The 23,325-nt window shown below is 33.6% G+C and overlaps 1 protein-coding gene and 1 long non-coding RNA gene across 2 annotated transcripts; one reads left to right on the top strand and one right to left on the bottom strand.

The window, feature by feature from the left end:
• Positions 1–5,372: 5,372 nt before the first annotated feature.
• LOC114315422 (uncharacterized) lies at positions 5,373–8,956 on the top strand. Its single transcript, XR_014350154.1, has 3 exons — positions 5,373–5,676; positions 6,113–7,814; positions 8,777–8,956. It is a non-coding gene; the product is annotated as an uncharacterized LOC114315422 (long non-coding RNA).
• A 7,801-nt stretch (positions 8,957–16,757) lies between these two features.
• LOC145806703 (putative ubiquitin-conjugating enzyme E2 39) lies at positions 16,758–18,955 on the bottom strand. Its single transcript, XM_082904312.1, has one exon. The coding sequence runs from the start codon at positions 18,669–18,671 to the stop codon at positions 17,688–17,690; it is 984 nt and encodes a 327-aa protein (XP_082760438.1). The 5' UTR covers positions 18,672–18,955; the 3' UTR covers positions 16,758–17,687.
• Positions 18,956–23,325: the final 4,370 nt, after the last annotated feature.

Genomic DNA, 23,325 nt, shown 5'->3' with positions numbered 1-23,325 from the left:
TGTGTCATAATTGAAAAGTTAGGGACCAAAGTGACATGAGACCCAAACTACAGGAATTATTTGTGCAATTTGCCCAATGAAATTTATCGATTATTTAAATAAATTTTATTTAAAAAATAATAATATATTTGAGTAGATTGTGAATGATATTTTGTAAACATGTTAGGAAGAATGACAAATTTTAAAAAATTATAATTTTAAATAAAATAAAATAAAAATATTATTAATTTAATTTAAATTTTTTTATAAATTAATTTGATTTTAAATTTCACGTAGTTGTAATTATTGGTTCGAACTTTGTTTTCTCGTAAATCGAATCATACTCATCCTTAGGGCTGCAAATGAACTGAGCTGTTCATGAATAAGCTCGACTTGACTCGTTTAGTAAACAAGCCGAGCTCGAGCTCGAATATTAGGCTCGTTTAGTAAACGAGTCGAGCTCGAGCTTGAATATTAGGCTCGTTTAATAAACGAGTTGAGATCAAACTCAAATAAGCTCGGCTTGTCAAACTCTGCTCATTTATTTTTATTTAAATTATATAATAAACATATTATTTATGTATTAAATAATATAAATATATATAAATAATAGTAAAAATACATTATTTATATATTAAATAATATAAAAAATATTTAGTTCAAGTTCTATTAATATCAACGAGCTAAGCTGAGCTCAAGCCTAGTTACTTATCGAGCTGAGCTCGAGTTCAGCAAAACTCAGCTCGGTTTGGCTCATTTGCAACTCTACTCACCCTAAAACCTGTTGTTTGGGATCTCATAACAAAGTCATATTTTTAATTTTTTTTAAAAGAATTATGTCGAATTTTTAAGAGAGATTTGGTCAAAATCTCCTCATAATATAACTTTAATGTATCAAGGATAAACATAAAAAAAATTTCTTAAAAAGTCTAACATATGCTACTATTATCAAAATATACTTAGTGAGTAATTTAATATTTTAAACTTTAAAATAATATAATTTTTTATCGATATGTCGATTTTTAATAAAATTAGTAGTTTTAGAATTCTTTCATCAAAATCTATCAAATAAGATCCATATTAATTATGAAATTCTTAAAAAAATTAAAAATTAAAAAATACCCTTGAAATTGACACATACATGCTACTCTGTGTCACAGTAACATGTTACTCTGGTTCACAGTTTGACAGTAACATGTTATTCTGCCTCACAATAACATGTTATCTTGGTTCACAATAACATTTTATTGTTACAACAAATAGTGTATATATTAGATGAACCAACTGAAAATACACATACACAATATTTTTAAAATTGTATAAAATAAAATAAAAGTGTTTATCATTAAAAGAGTTTTGTGATATATATATTATAAATTTTATTCTGTCTTTACTCAATTATGCATCTCTTCCTTAAAAAATTTATGAAACAAAATAAATTAAGTTGTCATTTTCACTAACTAAGGGTTTAATGGAGAGATTTTGATTAAAATTTTCAATTATTTTATTTTTTCAATCCGCCATGTATAGACGAACTTAATATGTAAAAATAATTAAAAAAAAGTCAAATAAATCAAAGAGTTTACTTTTTACTTTTCTTTTTTTCGTTTTTTCGCGCGCGCCTTTTCTAAAGTTCTTTTTTTTTTTATATTTGTTTTCAAGCTGAATTTAAAATTTAAATTTTTCATAAAAAAATATTAAAAACAAAGTAAATAAATAATAATAATTAGTATGCTTGGTTTTAGTTTTTTGAATTTAATTTTTTGAAAATTATTCTTTTTTATTTTTTGTGTTTTTTTTTAATTTTTGGTGAATATTTTTAAAATTTTAAGTAATTTTACTTTTTTGGATGTATCTTACTTAGAAGTATCTAAATAGTAAATTATTTCTGAAAAAATATTTTAAAAAAAATGAAAAATACACAAAAATATAAAAAATGTATTGAATTTTCATTTTTTTTTGTATTTTTGATCTTTAGTAAATTTTTTAAAGATTTTTTTTACAAATATTATACTTTTTAAGTATATTTATGTTAGGTATGTCGAAAAATTAAAAAAAAATATTGAAAATATTAAAAAATTCAGTGAAAATAAAAAAAATACAGAAAATGAAAAAGTAAACACTACTACAAAAATAGTTAAAGATCACACTTTGACAAAAAAAATATCTCACTTTTTTTGAAAGTGTGATAAAAAAAATTAAATTGATATTTTAATCACACTTAATTTGATTGAGTGTGATAATATTTATTGTTTATGTCACTTTTTAATTTAGTGTGATTATATATATATATATATATTTAATTACACCTTCTAATTAAAGTGACTTTTAATCACACTTTTTAAATAAGTGTGATTATATATATATTTTTAATCACACATTCTAATTAAAGTTTGATTATTTATATATATTTTTAATCACAGTTTCTAATTAAAGTGTGATTATATATACACTATTACTTTTTAATCACACTTTTTAAATGAGTGTGATTATATATATATATATATATATTTTAATCACACATTATAAGTAAAGTGTGATTACTTATATATTTTTTAATCACACATTCTAATTAAAGTGTGATTATATATACATTACTACTTTTTAATCACACTTTTTAAGTAAGTGCGATTATATATATATATTTAATCACACTCCTTAAATATAGGGGTGAGCATGGTTCGGATTGGACCGGATTGGGGTAAAACCAGGACCAATCCGTTATCTACGGTTCCTGAAAAATTGGAACCAATCCAATCCGTTTAAATCATGGAACCAATCCATTTAAATACGGATTGGATCGGTTTAGGACCACGGATTCACATAATTAAATAACAAAAAAATATATATAACACTTTAATTTCATAAAAATATAAACATAGCACTATATTAGTTCCACAATAGTAACATCTATTTCTATAATAGCGACATACTGTGCTAGAATTTAAACAACCATAAGAAAACTGGTTTCACCATAAGTATTTAGACCATTACAAATTAAAACTAAAAATTAACAAATAAAAAGTAATAAAAGAAGATATTATACGGTTTTAGGTTTGAGTTTAGATTTTATATAGAATAAGAGAAGATACTATAGGGGAGGATGTATAATAAAAATATATACTATTTGTATACGGTCCGGATCGGTTCCAATCCGGAACCGTGAGGTTCAATCCGGAACCAATCCGTGTACTACGGATTTTTAATTTTTCAATCCGGAACCGAACCACGAATTCAAAAAACCAATCCAAACCTATCGGATTGAACTGGACTGGATCGGATTACGGATTTCACGGATTCCTTGCTCAGCCCTACTTAAATAGGTGTGATTGTATAAAATATTCCAATTTGATTTTTATATAAAATATACAATTCCCATTTTTTTTTAAAAAAAAAAGCCCCAACACCAAAACACAAATTTTAAAAAAAAAAATTCAAAATACATTTAACTTTTTGGCTACTTCTAATAAAAAAAGAAAGTAGAAAGCTAAGGTTCATCACAAGGCACACAAGAGAGAGAGAGAGAGAGAAGGAGATGGCACTACAACAAAACTAACTATTTACGACTTTATGCACTACAATAAAACTAACTATTTGCAGCTTTAACTTTACGGCATACATCAAATGTATGTCGTAATTAGTACATTTTACGACATTTTGTTTTTTCAAGCCGTTAATGGTTTTTCAATAACGACATGCATACCATGTAAGTCGTTAATTCATATATTTGTGGTATACAAAATATGCCATAAAAAATGTATATTTTCACGACTTAAAAAATATGTCGTAAAATATTTGCATTTAAGACGACACACATTTCATGTTGCAAAATATTATAACTTTACACGGCATGCATTAGCATGCCATGAAAACTTCTACTAAAAAAAAAAAATTCAATCCGATTTTTCTTATGGCATGCAAAAACATGCCGTAAAAATGCATATTTTTACATCATACAAAAGTATGTCGTAAAATATTAACGCTTAAGACGAGATACGTTCCATGTCGTAAAATATTATAACTTTACATGGCATGCATTAGCATATTGTGAAAACTTTTATTAAAAAAAATTTCAATCCAATTTTTTTTTTTTTTTTTGATTTAAAGTAACTAACAATTTCTAACTAAGCTTCTCACCTTAAATTTTCCTAATTGAGAACAACTTAAAAATAATTTATACATTATTTTATAATTTAGTGTCATCTTTTAAGGGATAATTGCACCTAGTGGAATTTTGGAAAAAAAAATTACATATTCATGAAAAAGTTTATAATTTAAATTATTAATATTTATATTACTTCTCACTAATTTGTAATTATTTTTTTTTAAATTACCTTGATTTGATATTTTCACTTCTTTAATAATTTATTTATATTTTACATTTTAGATGTGCCTAATCTGGATACAGCTAAAAAGTAAAATATTTATAAAAAAATATAATACATGTGAAATGTATTAAATTATATATTTTTTTGAATTTAATATTTTTTTAGAAAAGAAAAAAATATTTTCCTTCTAAGTATATGTAAATTTTTTCAACTTAAAATGTAAAAAAATATATATTTAAAACATTTAAAAACTTACAATAACTAAAATAAAAAAAAAAACTCAAAAACATGATTTTAAGGCTTCGTTCACCACTCTCCCTCTCATTCTATCTATACATGTTTTTGCCTCAAGCCCCTCTCTCTCTCTCTCTCTCTCTCTCTCTCTCTCTCTCTCTCTCTCTCTCTCATTTTGCTATAATTTTTTAAGACTTTTTTAGGTATATTTATAGTTTTAGAAAAAAAAATTAAAACTGATCTAAAAAATTACTAAAAAAGCTACACACACAAATATGAACTATTTCTTTTATCGGTGATGCACCAATCGGTATACCAGCTAAGGTATCAACATATCTTATGTTATTATTACTGATCTCATCCATTATACAAATTATAAATATCCAAAATTTTTAAAATTATGCCACATCATAGCATTATTAATTTTTTATAGCATTAATTTTTTTATTTAAAAAAAAGAACTTATTTTTAATTAATAAATTTTAACATTAATTTTATCTCACCGTTTTATTTTTTTTCTCACATAATTTTTTTTCGGGCAAATTACATATACACCCCTCGAGGTTTGGCTAAATTACAGATACCCCTGAGGTTTGAGAAATTACGAATTCCCCCCTGAATGCTATATTTGCATAAGAAATTAGGAGGTAATTTGTTATGAAATATAAACCTCAGGGGGTAAATTGTTATGAAAATACAAACCTCAGGGGGCGGGATGTAATTTCCGAAACCTCAGGGGTATCTGTAATTTAACCAAACCTCGAGGGGTGTATATGTAATTTGCCCTTTTTTTTCCTAATAAATAAGTGTCTACTACCCAACAACACAAGTATCATCGGTGGATCTCTCTCCGTCATCATTTTCATCTTGTATCAACCTAGGGTTTCTTTCTCTCTACATACATATCGATATCTCCTCCTCCTTCGATCTGATCATCTCTCTCTCTCTCTCTCTCTCTCTCTTAAATCGAGTTCTTTGATTCATCGAGTCAATGGACGCGATCGACGAATTCGCTCGGCTCGCCGATTCGATGCGCCAAGCATTTGCTTTGCTTGCCGACAAAGATGTTGACGAAAACTCATCGTCCTCGCGCCGCCCTTCCACTTTCCTCAATGTCGTTGCTCTCGGCAATATTGTGAGTTGATTGATTTCAGAATCAATGATATATTGTATCGATGTTGAAATTTGATGCTTTTGTTTATTGATTTGATCTCTGGATCTAGCTGCATTTTTTTGGTCTTGATTTTGATTTGAATAAGTGCATCTGAGTCAAACGTAGAGAGAATTGTGTATCGATTTTTGGTGAACAAGTATTTAGGAGAGAACCGAGTCAAATCAGACATTTTTTTTGTTGTGTTGATTGTGTAATTGCTTATTAGATATCGTATGATCTTTGGTTATTATTGCTCTCTCAACATTTTGGTAGTAGTGCCTCAAGTATTGTTGATTCGATGAATTGAGTAGTATTGTGATTGTAATTTGGTACACTAGCTAATGTTGCTGTTCACTTCCTCTAAGCCTTCAAACTTCCTTTAAGCCTTCAATCAGTGGCATATCTTATCTCCTTGCAGCTTAATGGATTGTCTAGCTAGGAATTGTCTGAATGCAATCTTGCCCTTATTGGCGACAATTGCCTGACTCAAAGCCCATATTGCTTGTGTCACGGGGATGTTGAGGTTTTTTCTATTTATAGGCACCAAGATCGAAAAGTTAAACTAATCTTTCTTCACTCAAATTCATTTTTTTTATTTTATTATTTTTATTTTTTATATCTCATTCCACATTAACTTCATTGTAAATAGAATTTGCGTGGATTAGGATATGAAGTATAGCTGAAATATTTTCCTTTCTTTTATAATCATTTTTGTGGAATGGTTGGTTGGCTGCTTGTTAGTTTGTTGATGTAAAACATGGGTCAATCTCAAGAAAACGTTATACTATAATATTGTAAATGTATATATCAAATACTATTTGGTCATGAATTTCTCCATTATTCATTTCTCAAATTGTTTGTCATTGTCTTTAATATTCATTTTCTTTGTTTAGGAAGGACTGTGATGGATCAAAACAAATTCGGATGGGGTTTAAGCATAGGTCCAATCTGCTTTTGTTTTCTTTATTCTCAGTTATTATCTTATTCAAAATTGGATGATGCCATGAAAGAAGTGGGCACACTGGTGGTGACTTATCCTGGTTAACAGGACAATCAAATTTGGGAAGAGGCCTTTTTCAGAGTTAGGAAAGAGCTAGGAAAGTGTCCCCCATTTTTATTTTTATTTTAATATATATTAAAGCCCCCTATTAAAGTTGGACTGCACTCTTCAACCTTTCTTTCAAGTTGGGTAAACCACATATATTCTTCTCAAAACTTGTTTAGATTTCATCTTTGTTTTTCTATTTCACACTTAAAAAAGTGTTTTATGCAACTTATTTTTTAGTTTAATTGTTGAAATCTGATTTTAATATCATTATATTTTCTTAGTTCTTATTTTTTGATGGATCTGGGATAAATTTTGTGGATGTGTGATAAACTATTTCAATCTCACTATATATATATATATATATATATGTTTTAAAAAGTAAATAAAGTATTGAACAATTATTTTTGTATTTATCTTAATTAATAATTATATTCCAATGTTATGCAAAATTATTACAAATCTCCCTTTGATAATAGTATACAATGACCTGAAGTACTAAAAATATCGAATATATTTTAAAATTGGTTAATAAAAGGGCCTCTGAAAAATGTTAGCTATTGTACTAGTTTATATTTAGATATTTTGAACCTGCTACAAATCATAAAACACAAAATGATTTATATAATTACACTGTTTTGAAAATTTTGTCATGTAGGATTAAATTTTTTATCCCTGCACTGGAAATCCATGTCAAAGTTCATTTGGCATGGGTGGTGGGTTTAAATTACCCAAGATTTACGTGTTCAGTCCCAGCTAAAAGACTCCTGTTTGAGCTCTGCACTTTCATCTATTTATTATTATTTTTACTATAGGTTTTGTTTTACCTTTATTAGCATGCTTTATTAGTTCACAAGTAGTAATGACATTAACAGGTTGTGGCCCTATTGAAAATGACAATCAGGGCTGTGTTAAATGACTAATATTTCATGTTTTGTTCCTGTTTGTTTTGTTCTTACTTTTGGTTGGTATAGGCACCGATCTTGGAGCTGCCTTGGTAAATCTGGAAACTGGTGTGCAATCATGGGTGTTTCGCTGTAAAAGTAATGGTTTGTCACTACAACTTGATCATTAGGTAATTATCCACATTTAAGATTCCATACAAATGTTTCTAAATTGTCTATTTTCACGTCTGGTTCCTTATTTTTTTGGATTACTACGTGGATCACCCTTTCTTTTTTTTGGTTCTGTCTATTTAAGAATTCTGTGGTTACACAAACTTCATATTAAAGTATTTGCAACACATTAACCTAAAGAAAACTTGACATAAAACATACTTTAAAATCTTAATTCCATTAGGTTCCATGTGGCACCAATATGTAATTCAGAATTTGCACATCAAGTTAACAGGCTTTGCATAAACAAGTCAACAACTTTTTCCTTGGTAGATGTTGACTTCATCTCAAGATTTATAAATGACATTACTGTACTTTTATATATTATCATTACATTTTTTATTTGATAATTTTTTATCTATTATCATTACATCACCTTTGTCTGTGGTTAACTGACTATCACTATATGATTTCAATGTAATAAACTCATCTCCTGTTGCAGAGACGGATTGTTTTATGTGGTTTAAGAAATGGAGAAATTTGTTTTCTGCATGTTCATGTCTTGGAATAATTATCAATTTTTAAATGGAGATGATAACTCTCTTCTGGCTATTAATTTGTTTTCTGCATGTTCATGTCTGATGATGAGTAAACTGCTAAAATCTTTTAACATGTAAATTTTCCTATATTCAAGGGCACGGATAAAATGTTTGCATAACCCTGTTCCTTCTCCTGATCATTGTTGCCCTGTAGTCATAGCTCATATTCAGCTATCTTAAGAAATTTGGTCCATTTTTTTCATGAGAATTGATTATTCAATCAAAGTGGTTATTCTCCTTCTATTGAAGCATGAGATGAAAAGTTAGTGTGATGAAAAAAAGTCCGACTATATTTTTTGTAAGTTTAGAATAATCTCTATAAATAGTTAGTTTATTCATAAGTTCCTGCAGTTTCTGAATTAATTTGTGTTTTCATTTTTCAGGTTAGAAATTTCTTGGAGAGATGCAAAGTATGGTCAAAGAATTAAAGAACTTGGTTTTTTTAAGTTTTTTCATTTTTTAATATATGTAAGCACAGTTAAATTTTTTTTATTTAATTCATTTGTATATACTTTTGAACATTTAATTTTTATTTATGAAATATATGACATTATTCCATTCAATATGTGGTTATGATTCAAAGTATAGTATATAGTGTGTATTACATTTTTCAAATGAGCATAAAAAATAATATTGATTATTTTTCAAATATGTCGAACTCTTTTTTTATCACAGATTTTATTAATTATTAATCACACTTAAAAGATGTGATCTAAATGATATTAATTATACTTAAAAGGTGTGATCTAAATGTTATTAAGCATACTAAAAAAGTGTGATTAAAAATGATCATTTTTAATCGCACTCCCAAAGATCACACTTTAATAAAACTTAAAATGTGTGATTAAATAACATACATCACATAAAAAAAATGTGATCTTTATCTGTTTTTATAATAGTGAAATTTTTTTAAAAAGTGAATTCTGAAAATTAAAAGTAAACCGAGTGAATAAAAACTAGCAAATAGGTAATGAATATTGTTATATGCACTAATTAGTGTATCAATTAATGATGTAGCATAATTTAAGAGGTTTTTGATATTTATCATTTGGTGGTGCTACATGTACCAATTAGTATACACATTAGTGTACCAATTAGTGTTATAATATTATTATTGATCGCATTTATTATACAAGTTACAAATATTCAAAACTATACAAACGATGTCATATCATCTATTAGTACACTGGTATGTATATTAATTAGTACATATAGCATTATTCTTTATAAGAAAAAGAAAAATACTTGGGAGCACTAATTAGTGCTCCCACTAATTAGGTGGCAGTGGGTCCCGTCATTAATGATGTGATGTTTTGGTCTTGGAGTTGTATTTTTTTTTTTCAACAATGATTCATCCCACTAAAAATATCACCACTAATAGCACTAATGCATTAAAAAAGTAAAAAAATAAAATAAAAAATACAACTCCAAGACCAAAACATCACATCATTAATGGCGGGACCCACTGCCACCTAATTAGTGGGAGCACTAATTAGTGCTCCCAAACATTTTTCTTTTTTTTTTTTTTTACTTTTTTAATATATTAGTGCTATTAGTGGTGATGTTTTTAGTGGGATGAATCATTGTTGATAAGAAAAATGAGTGAGACCAGTCATTAATGATGTGATGTTTTGGTCTTCGAGTTGTATTTTTATTTTTATTTTTTTACTTTTTTAATATATTAGTGCTATTAGTGGTGATGTTTTTAGTGGGATGAATCATTGTTGATAAGAAAAATGAGTGAGACCAATAAAAAGAGGAGCACTACCAGCTCTAAAGTGATGTGGGTCCCATATGATGGGATGTTTTGCTTTTTTTTGTTTTTTGAATTTTTACCTCATTAGTGGTCAATTAGTGCTCCCAAATTAATGGAATGAATCATTGTTGTTCTTTATAATTTATATAATGAATAAGATTAATAATAATATCATAAATAATATTAATATAATAATTAATATATCAATTAATACATGGAACATTACCAAACAAACAATACTCCACTGACCAAGTGTATTGACACGTGTAGCACACGGTTACACTGGACAAATAGAGGTAGGTTGAAATCAAATGCAAAGCTTCCTTCCTAATTAGTTAACCTCCGTTTGGCATAGAAGATTTTTTAGTTTTTTTGGTTTTTTTTTTTGATTAAAATAATCACAAAAAGATAAAATAAAATTTTTAGTTTAATAAAATAAATTATCATATCTAAATCATAATTATTTTATTTTATTTCTCACAAAAATTAAAAAAGCCAAAAAACTTATTTCAAACGAGACTTTTTAACTCCAGACTAAAATAATTAAAAAATCAATCCACATCCAAAACGAAACCTTAGAGAGATGTTTGAGACCTCACAAAGGAGGACCTCGTGACCCTACTGATATATTGACTATTGATATGTTTAAATTTTTTTTAAGAATTGTGTGACATGAATGGTTGAGATCATTTTTAAAGTTGTAGGGGTTGTCTTTTGTAGGGGTCTCTATCATTACTGTTAATTAGAGTTAAGATTACGCTAAAACACAAATAAGAAAGTTGTGTACTTCTTTCGTTTTAAAATATTGTTTTTTTTATTTTAAAATATTAATTTCTTTTTAAAAATTACGAGTAAAAATAATATAAATTTTTTATTCTATCATTTTAAATTGATTAACATAAAAAGTATAATTATGATAATTAACATCATTTATAAAATGTATTATTAAAAAGTATTTTTGAAAAATAATTTTTTTTAAATGTAATAATTATATTATTAAAAAAAATTTAATTTTTTAAAAGACACTATCATTTTAAAACGGAGCGAGTAGATTTTTTTTTGAATAATATTATATTTATTAATTATATGATGCCACATAATTTTAAAATTTTAAAATATTTATAATTTATATAATAAATTAAACCAATAATAATGAGATAATATTAATTAATATATTAGTTAATAATGATTAATTCACGTAGTACGACCGTTGTTGTTGTTGTTGTTTTTTTTTTTTTTGTTTTACCGTTTTAGGTAAAGTTGGGTAGATTTCCCAAAGGGAACCCACATAAAAATCGAATCTAGGGCTTCCAATCTAACGCCGACTTGCTTGGTTGAAAGCTCCTGAAACAAATAGCCTCTCTTTTTCTTCCTTTTCTTCTCTCTCTCTCTCTGCCTCTCTCCAGAAGCCAAGGCTCCATGGGCGTAGTATGAGAAGAAGAGGCATATTTCAGAGTTGTGCGTGAATTTAACCCCACTCCTCTCATCCAACAGAACCTTCCCCTTCCCTTCTGCCTGAAATTTGTTTTTGTTTTTGTTTTTTTGGGGTTGATGACGTTAGATTCACGCACAAACTCTGTGATATGTCTTTTCATCTTCTTCAATTCAATTCATAAACAAATGTTCTCTCGCTTCGCTGCTCTGCTCTGCTCTGCTATTCAATCAATCACTTTATGTCTCAAAATCTTATTCACTACTACTACTACTACTATTAAATTAATTCACTTTTTTCCTTTGGTTGACTTGTTCTTCTATATCTATCTCTATTTTCTATTTCTCCTTCTTTTTCCTACCAGGTGCGAGAGACTTGAATTGGGTTTGAGAACAACGCGGTGCTGTTCGATTGAGAAGAGGCTGTTGCGCAAATTCTTTTTGATCTGGTTTGGTTTAAAAAACCCTCTATTTTTCTTTCTTTAATTATTTCTGTCTTGTTCGTCAAGTTTCAGTTTGAATTTCATGGTTGATTTGATTCCCTTGGTTGCTGGAATTAATGGGGGAATGAATGAATAGAAAGTTGTAATTCAGGGTAAAAAGTGAATACTTGGGTTGGGTTGTGTCTTCGTTTAGTTTCTCAGTGAAATTAAACATATCAATTATAGAAAACAAATATTCATTAAGTTTAGTTGCTCTGCTTTAACTGGTTATATATGCTTCACACAATCAGTATTTCGGCCTACAACCTCTAAACTCCTTTGGAGTCACATGAATAGATCATTACCTCAGCAATTTTAGAAACAAACGCATATGGTATAGAGTGATTCAATGTTTGAATTAGAGTAAGAAACTGTCACACGTAAGTCACGAGTGGTTCTTTTTTGAAATTTATGAGTGGATAACTTGATCTATATAAGAAACTAAACAGTAAAATTGAATTTATCCCAGAAGGATGATTGGCCAACCGCGTAGGATTTTGAATACCATTGTTTGAATCTGATGTTGTGTTTGTGGAGTTCAAATTCAAGGATTGGATCTGAACACTTTCTCACGAGCGCAGTGCAGATTCTCTGTAGTGGTGAGTGTGTAGTGCAATCTGTAGTGGTTTTTTTGTGAGCGAGCCACTTCAAAAATGAGAGGAATCGAGGGCTGAGATTTGGTTCCCCAAAATGACGTCGTTTTGGGGTCCAAAAAAAGAAAAGAAAATTCCTTCCACTGGCGAGAGGAGAGTGAGAAGTTGCAAAGTGGGAGAGAGCAGTCGATGGAAAGAGAAACGTGGTGGAAAAAATATTAAATTTTTTTTCAAAACAACGTCGTTGAAAGATTGTTAAAGAGAGAGAGAGAAAAGAGAGAGACTGGAAAGACAGATTTGTATAATCACTATCTGTTATTATGTTTGTGTGTAAATACAAGAGAATGAGCCCTCTCTCTTTATAGAGAGGAGAGGGAGACAATTGGAATACTGAAGCACCGAAAGCATACAAATATACATTAAAATAATACAAAGGCGTCTGTCAAAGCTGAAGGTGGTAGTGGGTGAGCTCTTTACAGCTTACAAATGCCAGCCTACAAATGCACTATAGTGTATAGTATATTATATTGTTAACAGCCCCCCGCAAACTCAAGGAGGGTAGGAACTAACCAACTTGAGTTTGGAGAGAGTAACAAAACAGGAAAGTAAACTGATAAATAAAATAAAATAGGATAGGAGACACTGTATGGTCGTGTCGAACCGTTGGTGAAGACACTGTATGGTCGTGTCAAATCGTTGTAGCAGCTAACCGGAATCAATGTCGGGACAGTTTACGGGGTCATGCCGGACCGATGTAGAAAATCGTTGTAGCAGCTAACCGGAATCAATGTCGGGACAGTTTACAGGGTCATGCCGGACCGATGTAGAAGCTGACCGGAATCAATGTCGGGACAGTTTACGGGGTCATGCCGGACCGATGTAGAAGCTGACCGGAATCAATGTAGGGACAGTTTACGGGGTCATGCCGGACCGATGTAGAAGCTGACCGGAATCAATGTCGGGACAGTTTACGGGGTCATGCCGGACCGTTGTAGAAGCTGACCGGAATCAATGTCGGGACAGTTTACGGGGTCATACCGGACCGTTGTAGAAGCTGACCGGAATCAATGTCGGGACAGTTTATGGGGTCATGCCGGACCGTTGTAGAAGCTTGTGGTGGTGCACCAAGGGGGCGACTTAGGGAGTGCGCCATGGGGTGGCTTGAGTGGTTCCCATGGTGTATAACCATGCTCACCAGCTTGAGTGGTTCGCATGGTGTGTAACCATGAGCGGGGTGAATCCCTGATATGAATAAAATAAGGGGTTGATGAAAGGATGAGTATGGGGATGAAGAATACAATTTATTATAGTATATTATATTATATATATATATATATATATATTAGATGGTCAGGGGCAATTCGGTGGGTGGCCAAACAATGATGACAAAATGTAGTGGATGACAAAATGAAAATAAAAAGAAAGGAAAAGGAAGGGTTTAAAGTGAGAGAGAGAGAAAATGTCTGAGTAGTTGAATACTCAAACAATTCACACTGCACCTAGGTGGGGTGGTATGGCGTATGATAATATATTATAATGGTGTGAAAGATTGTGCTACAGCTGGGTTTGCATAAAGCTGTGGTGAATGGGCTGCTGCCGTGTGGGTTGAGTGGTGAAGGGGCTGCTGCCGTGTGTGTTCAGTGTGTGTATGGTGTATGGTGTGTGTATACTAATGTGTGTGTGTGCCTCGTGTATGTGTGTGTGGGTGCCCCGTGTATGTGTGCCCAGCTTCCCCCCCCTCAAAATGCAACCCGAGAGAGAGAGATAAGAGACCCAGAGAGAGAGAGCCTCTTTTTTTTTTTTTTTTGCATGTGTTGTTCTCTCTGGAAAACCGTGCGTGTGTGTTGTAGTGTCATGCATGTGTTAATAGTGTGAAGAATTGGTGCGAGAATGGAAGACAGAGAAAGAGAGTTGGATGGAGTGGTTTCAACCCGCACCCAGTTTTACTTTCGCCATTTTCTTGTATCAAGAAGCTGCAGCTTAGTCAGAAAAAATATTTTTGAGAGAGAGCCCATGCGAGAGAGAGCCGGAAGAGAGAGTTGCCGAGAGGGAGAGAGCTGCCATGCATATGTGTGTGTATGCCGAGAGGGAGAGGTGATGGGTGTGTATGTGAGCTGCTGGGTGTATGGCAGTGATGGGTGTGTGTGTGCCGTGAGTGTGTATCAGTGTGTATCAGTGAAGCTCAGTGTGTGTGTGGTGAAGCATGGATACATATGTGTGTGTGCTGTATGTGTGTGTGTGTGCTGGGTTTGTGTTAGAGAGAGAAGAGAGAGAATAACAGTTTAGGGAGAGAGAGAGAGATGATATCGGTTTGGGGTGTTGGATTAGTGTAAGGTTCGGCCTGAAAAGAACATGAAGCAGCCAAGGTGAGTGAGGCTATCGGTGATGATGGCCCGGTTATGGAGTTGCAGCGGTGGTGACTTGACAGTGGAGTAGTTGGTGCTGCTGGTGGTGGTGAAGTGTTGTTGAAGAATCTGCCATTGAAGAAGAAATTAGAGAAATTTGGGTTTGTCCGGCGGGCGGCCAAGGTGAGATTGCCGCCCGCCGGTGGAACGAAAATACTAGGTTCTTAACCTAGCTCTGATACCATGAAAGATTGTTAAAGAGAGAGAGAGAAAAGAGAGAGACTGGAAAGACAGATTTGTATAATCACTATCTGTTATTATGTTTGTGTGTAAATACAAGAGAATGAGCCCTCTCTCTTTATAGAGAGGAGAGGGAGACAATTGGAATACTGAAGCACCGAAAGCATACAAATATACATTAAAATAATACAAAGGCGTCTGTCAAAGCTGAAGGTGGTAGTGGGTGAGCTCTTTACAGCTTACAAATGCCAGCCTACAAATGCACTATAGTGTATAGTATATTATATTGTTAACAGTCGTTTTGGTAAGAAGGATCTCAGCCCTCTATTCTCACTTCTCAATCCAAGAAAGTGGGGATATATTGGCCATTATTATGTCATTTAGTTTTTTCTTCCGTTTGAGGACAATTGTTAAATGCATGCATTGTTCTCAATACACTTCAATGAAGACTCTTACGAAGCATGCAAGTGTGTGCACCTCGTTCTCATTTCCTTCGTATTTTCATCTGGATTGCTGTCTAGATCAATGACCAAATGCTTGTTGAGACTTTCTACAATACTCTATAGTCTTTTTACCTCCTCCCGCTTTCATCATTTCTACATTTTTGTTTCCATAATAAGATATATTTGGTACGGTGCACATTCTTGAGTGCTTTCCAGCTTTTGGACATTGTAAAGCGATTCTCAGGACGTGGATTAATAATGATGCCGAAATTCTTAAACAGCTTGAAGCTCTTCGGTGACTGGTTTTCTTTATTTCTGCTATCATCCATGCCTGTCTGATAGGTGAAACGTTCTGACATCTTTAGTTATTGCTCTGTACTATGCAAAGCTGTGCAATGTGGACAACTATTTACATGTAGTCTCTTGGTAGAATTAAAGAATCGGCTTCTTTTTATTCAAATTTGTTTATTGTTATCCTTGTAGGTTGAAGGAACAAGAATTTAGAAAACATCTCTGATGTTGAACAAGATCTTTTACTCAATGACCTTCATCTCTACACTAGCCCCGTTTGGTGTAGTTATTAAAACAAATTATAGATTATAGCTTTACAGATTATAAATTATGATTTTAATCAGAAACTGTTAATCCGTTTGGTGTAGCTGTTAGAAATTGAAGTTGCTGAGTAGTGTTAGAAATTGAAGTTGCTGAGTAGTGTTTGTTAAATAAACCGTGAAGTAGCTTTTTCAATTAACTTTTATTTTTTGTTATTCACTGCTTGTCTACATTTCTCATAAAAAAATAATAATGATAATCTATAGTCCATTTGGGCCTTTTTCTATTTTTAAAAAAAATAAAAAATAAAAAATAAAAATTCAAATAGTATAACCGTAAATTAACATGTCCACAGCAGAAACTGATAATCAGAAGTAAGGGGTGGGTACTCAGAATTAGCTTTTTTGAGTTAAAATAAGTTATTAGAATCAGTTTGAAATAAGTTTAACCAAACAAAATAGTTTTTTTAAAACTAAAAGCTGTAAGTTAGCTCAAAAACGCCTAAACAAACACCCTAACTACATAGAAGGATTGCTTTAAAAACAAAGTTCCAGTTGCCTCTGTTTGTAGCTAGGGGTTGCAGATAGGAAAATTTGAGTTCGCAGATAGGCTGCTGCTCGATTTCTACACTCCAAAGTATGTGAATTCATCACCCAAAAAAAAATAAAAATGGACCATCTCTGGAAGTACTCTTGTATTCTGAGTTCTAAGTAGTATAACCATAAATATGGAAGAGATTCTGCCAAAAAAAAACCAATTTACCAATTCAGTTTTGACCAAAGTTCTCAATATTGTACTCGACAGCCTACCCTATTTTTCCATTGGTAGGGTACACACCAGTGCCAACGTTTCAGATTTATTGCTATATATTATATATTTATAAACAATTATAAGTGCCTAAAAAATTTTGATGTACATAGTATGAGATTCAACACTACATCGTTTAAACATGAAATAAACATGGTTATCCAACACTATCTGTATCTGTTGAGCCTAGTTATTTGCTCAACCAAGAACTATAGGTGTCTGGGCTATTTGTTTCATACAAACAACAATATATAATTAAAATTCACATAAAAAAGGATAGAGTGCAAAATATTGAGCTTAACTTTAGTAAAAATTGGTCTGTTTCTTCTAGATTGAAGATAGCAAAAAAAAAAAAATGATAGCAAAATATGCCAGCTAAAAATTCACATCAAAATGTTTACCCTTATCTGATAGCAAACAGATTTTGAATCTGAAGCAGAGAGTGAGAGAAGGAGAGAGTGATTTAGCCTTTCCCGCATAATTGAAACTCAAATGTCAGGAATCAAAGGTTTGTGTACTGGACTGGTATTTATCAAAATTCTGCTGTATAAGTGAATGTGAAATGTCCCGGTAACCATCTAGATTTTCAATGAAACGAAACTATTAACTTTGGGATGCAAAACATTAAAAAGAACTCAAAATTATTTAAAAAAGGAGAGAGAAAGTTGATAAGTTGGTGTTATTAAGTCGACAAGGGTTCGTCAGTTTTTTAAAAATCCTTGTCACAATTCCATTGTTTGTGCTTCTGTCCTCTGTGTCACTCTTCTTTTCTATTTTTACCTGACTGATCAAATGATGCTTACAGTAAGCCCCATTTTCTTCAAACGCCTTTAAGAGCTTGAGGAATGACTGCCTCATGCATTCACTCTCATCCTCATCCATATGCTCTTTATATTTCAGAAGAATTGGGTGAGCCCTCTGTCTGAAGTGCCCTGCCACGAAATCTTTGAAATGCCTCGGCGGCATTTGGAGCGTCCGCATCATTGCCTCACACGCCAACATGAAGGCATTCTTGTTGTATTTCAAGACTTCCAATTCGTAGAATAAATAGAGGCGGTGAAACTGGTTGAGGCAAGGTTTGGAATTCAAAACCAGACATGGAATCGAAACAAGTAGTTGTAGGAGGTTGGATTGTTTTGGATTCCACTTCTGCAAGAGTCTCAGGCTGACCTTCCCATCCGGATGCAAATTAGGATTCAAATCAAGCCCATTAGAATGGTAGAAGAGCTTCGGTGGCATGGCCGGATAATTACTCGGAAAGACAATGTCAAAGAAGAAGACGCCGTGGTTGTAAGGGGTGTTTGGAGGGCCTATAACGGCGGCTCTCATTAAATCAATCCTGTTTTGGTAAGCTCTGACGAGAATAAAATCGGGGAGATTCGTCTCCAAAACCTTCCATTCTTTTTGGAGATTTTTGGCCAGGGAGTTATTGCTTCCGAATAACACATGCTTATTATTATTGGTGGACTTCTTGTGGTGGCTGAAGTGGTGATCAGAAGGAGGGTCGCTGGTAATGTCGAAGTTCTTGAAGCACTTGAATCTCTTATCAATTTCGTCTTCGATCTCTTCAATCTCTCCATGTGAGTTGTTGTTGTTGTTGGCTTCGAACCCACTAACATCGATCTCCATCCTAATGATATGGTTTTGTGCCTGATAGATCTCGAATATGTGTGTTTTAATTGAAATTTGGGATTGTTAATGATGTGTACAAAGTGGTTTGATCCGTAGTAGTAGTAGTGTTCTACTAGGATTCAAAATTTTGAAATGTGATGATAAGTATCATGATGGTCACCTGTGATGTGATTGCAGCAATAATGATATCCAATGCAAAATCTAATCGGCACGTGACTATGTACTACACTAATCAAGTCTTCTTATCTTTCTTAATCATCTAATATAAATATCACTCTTTTTATCAATTACAACATTATTAGAATATCTCGTGACAGTCTCTCAAGACAATCCAATAAATATATAGCCATTTAACCAATAATTTTTCCACTTGCCTCTCTCTTACCCCTTCACCAAGTTTAGGGAGTTCTAATTGACACGCCTTTTCCTTTTTTAAGTACATCCATTAAAAAAAACTATCATTATTATTTATTGTGCGTTTACCCTTTATGTTCATTTTACTATTGAGGATGAAATTACATAAAATTATAATCAATTAATCGTTTATGCACCCCGCCTTGTCCATTAATTTTCACAGTATGAATAAATATTTGAGAAATTGTATCATTTTGAGTTGTGTACCAATGTATTACTCGAAATATCTATGTATAACAACTTGAAGATGAATAATGTGGTAATTGAAGTCTTTTTGGTGTTTTCTTTATATAGACTAAAGATTAAGATTGTAGATTCATTACAATGCTTTTTTTTAACTTTTTCTTATTTTTAAATAAAATAAAATAAGATATGTTGCATATATAAAATTCCAGCCGGGCCGTGCTTGAAATATTATTTTCGAAGCCTGGCTTGCAATTACAAACAGGCCTTACAAAATTTCCTCGCTTTGCGTTACGGCCCATATGTAATCCCAAGCCCTGTAAATGATATGTTTGCCAGTATGAAGTTTAAAAGTTAAATTGGGCCCAAGACCGGCCCGGAGTTATTGGGATTACACCCAATATTGGCCTGCCACAGGTGATAGGCCCAATCCAGCAATAGCGTGCACCCAACTTCAGAGTTTTGGAAATATATTTCATTGTTTTGTCTTTGTATTATTAATCTTTTGAAAGAAAAAAAAATTACATAACAAATTATTTTGAATTTGTAAGTTTCTAAATTCAAACAATAATGGAAGGATACAGAATTTTTGGTTTTAAAAAATTCATAGAGTAAAACGTGTGGTCTAAATTTATCTTAAATGTCTTACGCTTGAAATTATTCTAAGTAAATACACTTAGTTTTTTAGTAATGTGTCAAAAAATTTAATTTGGTTAAATTGTTATAATTATTTTTTCTTTTTTATAAAAAATTATAAATTAATTTGATAAAAATAAATAATAAATTTTAAAAATTATTTTCTCCCCAAAAAATAAAAATTAGATAAAAATAATGAATTGTTTTCACCAAATTAATTTTAAATTTTTTGAAAAACAAATTCTTAGAACTTAACAAAACAGAGCCTTTGTGTTTTTATATTTATTCAATTGAAGAGAATATTGTGCATAGATGAATATATGTGTATTATTATGAATAATGCTTGGGACCCCCTTTTGGGGTCACCCCTTCACCCCCTGCCACGTGGCGGGTGGTGATTGGAGGAGCAGGAAAAAAAAGAAAAAGAAAAAGAAAATGTAACCAATAAGAGAGAGAGGGGGTCAAAGGGGGTGGGAGGAAAAAGGGGATGAATCATTGTTGTATTATTATGCTTATATGATGTCAGTGAGGATTATTAAATATTATCCACTAATTACAATTACACATCTAATTTAATAAATAGATATATGGAGGTTAACAAATCCTTCCAAAAAGATAGTGAAAGATGATTAAGAGATAATTCAAAGTTTATTAGATTCTTGAATAATCTTGAAAGATTCTTGAATAATCTTGAATGAGCTAATTCAAATTCAAAGTCTTCCATTATGGATCAATCTTGAATTGACTGTCAGGTTATTTTAGTTAGTTAATAAAGTAAGGTCCAAAGTGACCGTTGAAAGCTTTTAATCACTCTAAACCTTTGCCCTTTTTTTCCCAAGTCGGTGGTCTGTGGTTCACGTGGGCCCCCAGAATATCTAATAAACAAACAAATGGATTAAAAAAATAAAGAGGGATTTGGTGATAGCCCCTCACTATTTAATTTGTCTTTTAAAAGGATAAGAATTATATAAGTACTTTCAAAACTCCCTAATATTTTAAAGGGAACTTTTTTGATAAATCCATTTTCTAGGAATTTTATTCCATCCAACCCATATTCTTTTTGACTATTCCATTAGGTTCAATTTGAGATAAGAAGACCAAAATACCCTTTTCATCTACTTATGTTCTATTTAGTTCACATTATTTTCTTATGTTTCAATAAGTCCTATGGGTGACATAATTACCAAAATACCCTTAATGTGAATGTTCACACCGTCAATATAAATATTTATATTGTTAATGTGTAGGGGCCCGGCTCATGTCGATCCTTATGGGTGCCCGGAAAAATTCGAGTCTGGCCGGGCCGACCCACAAGCCAAAAAAATAGGCCCGACCCGGCCCGTTGATAATATGAATATTCACATTGACAAGTTAACATTCACATTGATAGGAGTGTAAAATTGGTCTGCGGCTCGTGGGCGGCCCGAAACCAGCCCGTTGCCCGGGGCGGGCCCGTTCACAATATGAATATTCACATTGACATATTAACATTAAGATTAACATTGACAAGAGTGTAAAATTGGCCCATGACCCGTGGGCAGCCCGAAGCCCGGGCCCGGGCCCGGGCCAGGGTCGGGGTGGGCCCGGCCCGGCCCGTTGACAATGTGAATATTCACATTGTCATGTTAACATTCACATTGATAGGAGTGTAAAATTAGCTCGCGGCCTGTGGCCGGCCCGAAACCCGCTTGCGGCTCGTGGGCTACCCTGGACGGGCCCGGCCCGACCCGTTGATAATGTAAATATTCACATTGACATGTTAATATTCACATTGATAAGAGTATAAAATTAGCTTGCGTCCCGTGGCTGCCCGAAACTAGCCCACGGCCCGTAGGCGGCCCGGGGCGGGCCCGACCCGGCCTGTTGACAATGTGAATATTCACATTGACATATTAACATTCACATTGATAAGAGTGTAAAATTGACTCGCGTCCCATGGGCGGCCCGGGGCGAGCCCGGTCCGGCCCGTTGACAATGTGAATATTCACATTGACATATTAACATTCACATTGATAGGAGTACAAAATTGGCCCGTGGCCCATAGGCGGCCCGAAGCCCGCCCCCTGACCAGGGCGGGCCCGGCCCGGCTCGTTGATAATGTGAATATTCACATTGACATATTAACATTAACGTTGATAAGAGTGTAAAATTAGCCTGTGACCCGTGGGCAGCCCGAAGCCCGGCCCCGGGCCGACGCGGGCCCGGCCCGTTAACAACGTGAATATTCACATTGACTTGTTAACATTTACATTGATAAGAGTGTAACATTAGCTCGTGCCCCGTGGTTGCCCGAAACACGCCCACGGCCCGTGGGCAGCCCGAGGTGGGCTCGGCCCGGCCTGTTGACAATGTGAATATTCACATTGACATGTTAACATTCACATTGATAAGAGTGTAAAATTGACTTGCGTCCCATGGGCGGCCCAAGGTGGCCCGGGTTTGGGTCCGGGCCTACCCCGGGCCGCGGGCGAGTTACGGGCAGCGGACAAGTTTTACACTCCTATCAATGTTAATGTTAACATGTCAATGTGAATATTCACATTGTCACGGGTCGGGCCAAGCCCGCCTCGGGCTGCGATTGGGCTTCGGGCTGCCCACGGGCTGTGGGTCAATTTTACACTCCTATCAATGTGAATATTAACATGTCAATGTGAATATTCACATTACCAACGAGCTGGGCCCTCCCTGACCCGATGTCGGGCTATGGGCTGCCCACGGGTCACGGGCCAATTGTACACTCTTATCAATGTGAATGTTAACATGTCAATGTGAATATTCACATTGTCAACAGGCCGGGCCGGGCCAGTCCCGGGTCGCCACGGGCCGTGGACGGGTTTCGGGCAGCCACGGGGCGCGGGCTAATTTTACACTCCTATCAATGTGTATGTTAACATGTCAATGTGAATATTCACATTGTCACGGGTCGGGCCAAGCCCGCCTTGGGCTGCGGTCAGGTTTCGGGCCGCCCAAGGGCTGCGGGCCAATTTTACACTCTTATCAATATGAATGTTAACATGTCAATGTGAATATTCACATTGTCAACGGGCCGGGCCCCCTCGGGCAACGGGTGGTCTTTTGGCCGTCCATGGGCCGCGGGCCAATTTTATACTCTTATCAATGTGAATGTTAACATGTCAATGTGAATATTCACATTGTCAACGGGCCGGACCGGGCTCGCTCCGGGCCGCCCATGGGCGGCGGACGGGTTTCGCGCCGCCACGGGACGGGGGCCAATTTTACACTCCTATTAATGTGAATGTTAACATGTCAATGTGAATATTCACATTGTCAACGGGCCGGGCCGAGTCGGGCCCGCCCTGGGCTGTTGTCTAGTTTTATACTCTTATCAATGTGAATGTTAACATGTCAATGTGAACATTCACATTGTCAACAGGCCGGGCCGGGCCCGCGCCACAAG

Source organism: Camellia sinensis, chromosome 14 (assembly GCF_055761805.1).
Source record: "Camellia sinensis isolate YWXY chromosome 14, ASM5576180v1, whole genome shotgun sequence".
NCBI classification, from domain to species: domain Eukaryota; kingdom Viridiplantae; phylum Streptophyta; class Magnoliopsida; order Ericales; family Theaceae; genus Camellia; species Camellia sinensis.
Note: the sequence above shows the minus strand (reverse complement) of the source record. Positions and strands in the feature narration are given on the sequence as shown.

Excerpts from the sequence above, each read along its gene's own strand:
- LOC145806703 (XM_082904312.1), bottom strand. The coding sequence starts at position 18,671 with ATGGAGATCGATGTTAGTGGGTTCGAAGCCAACAACAACAACAACTCA.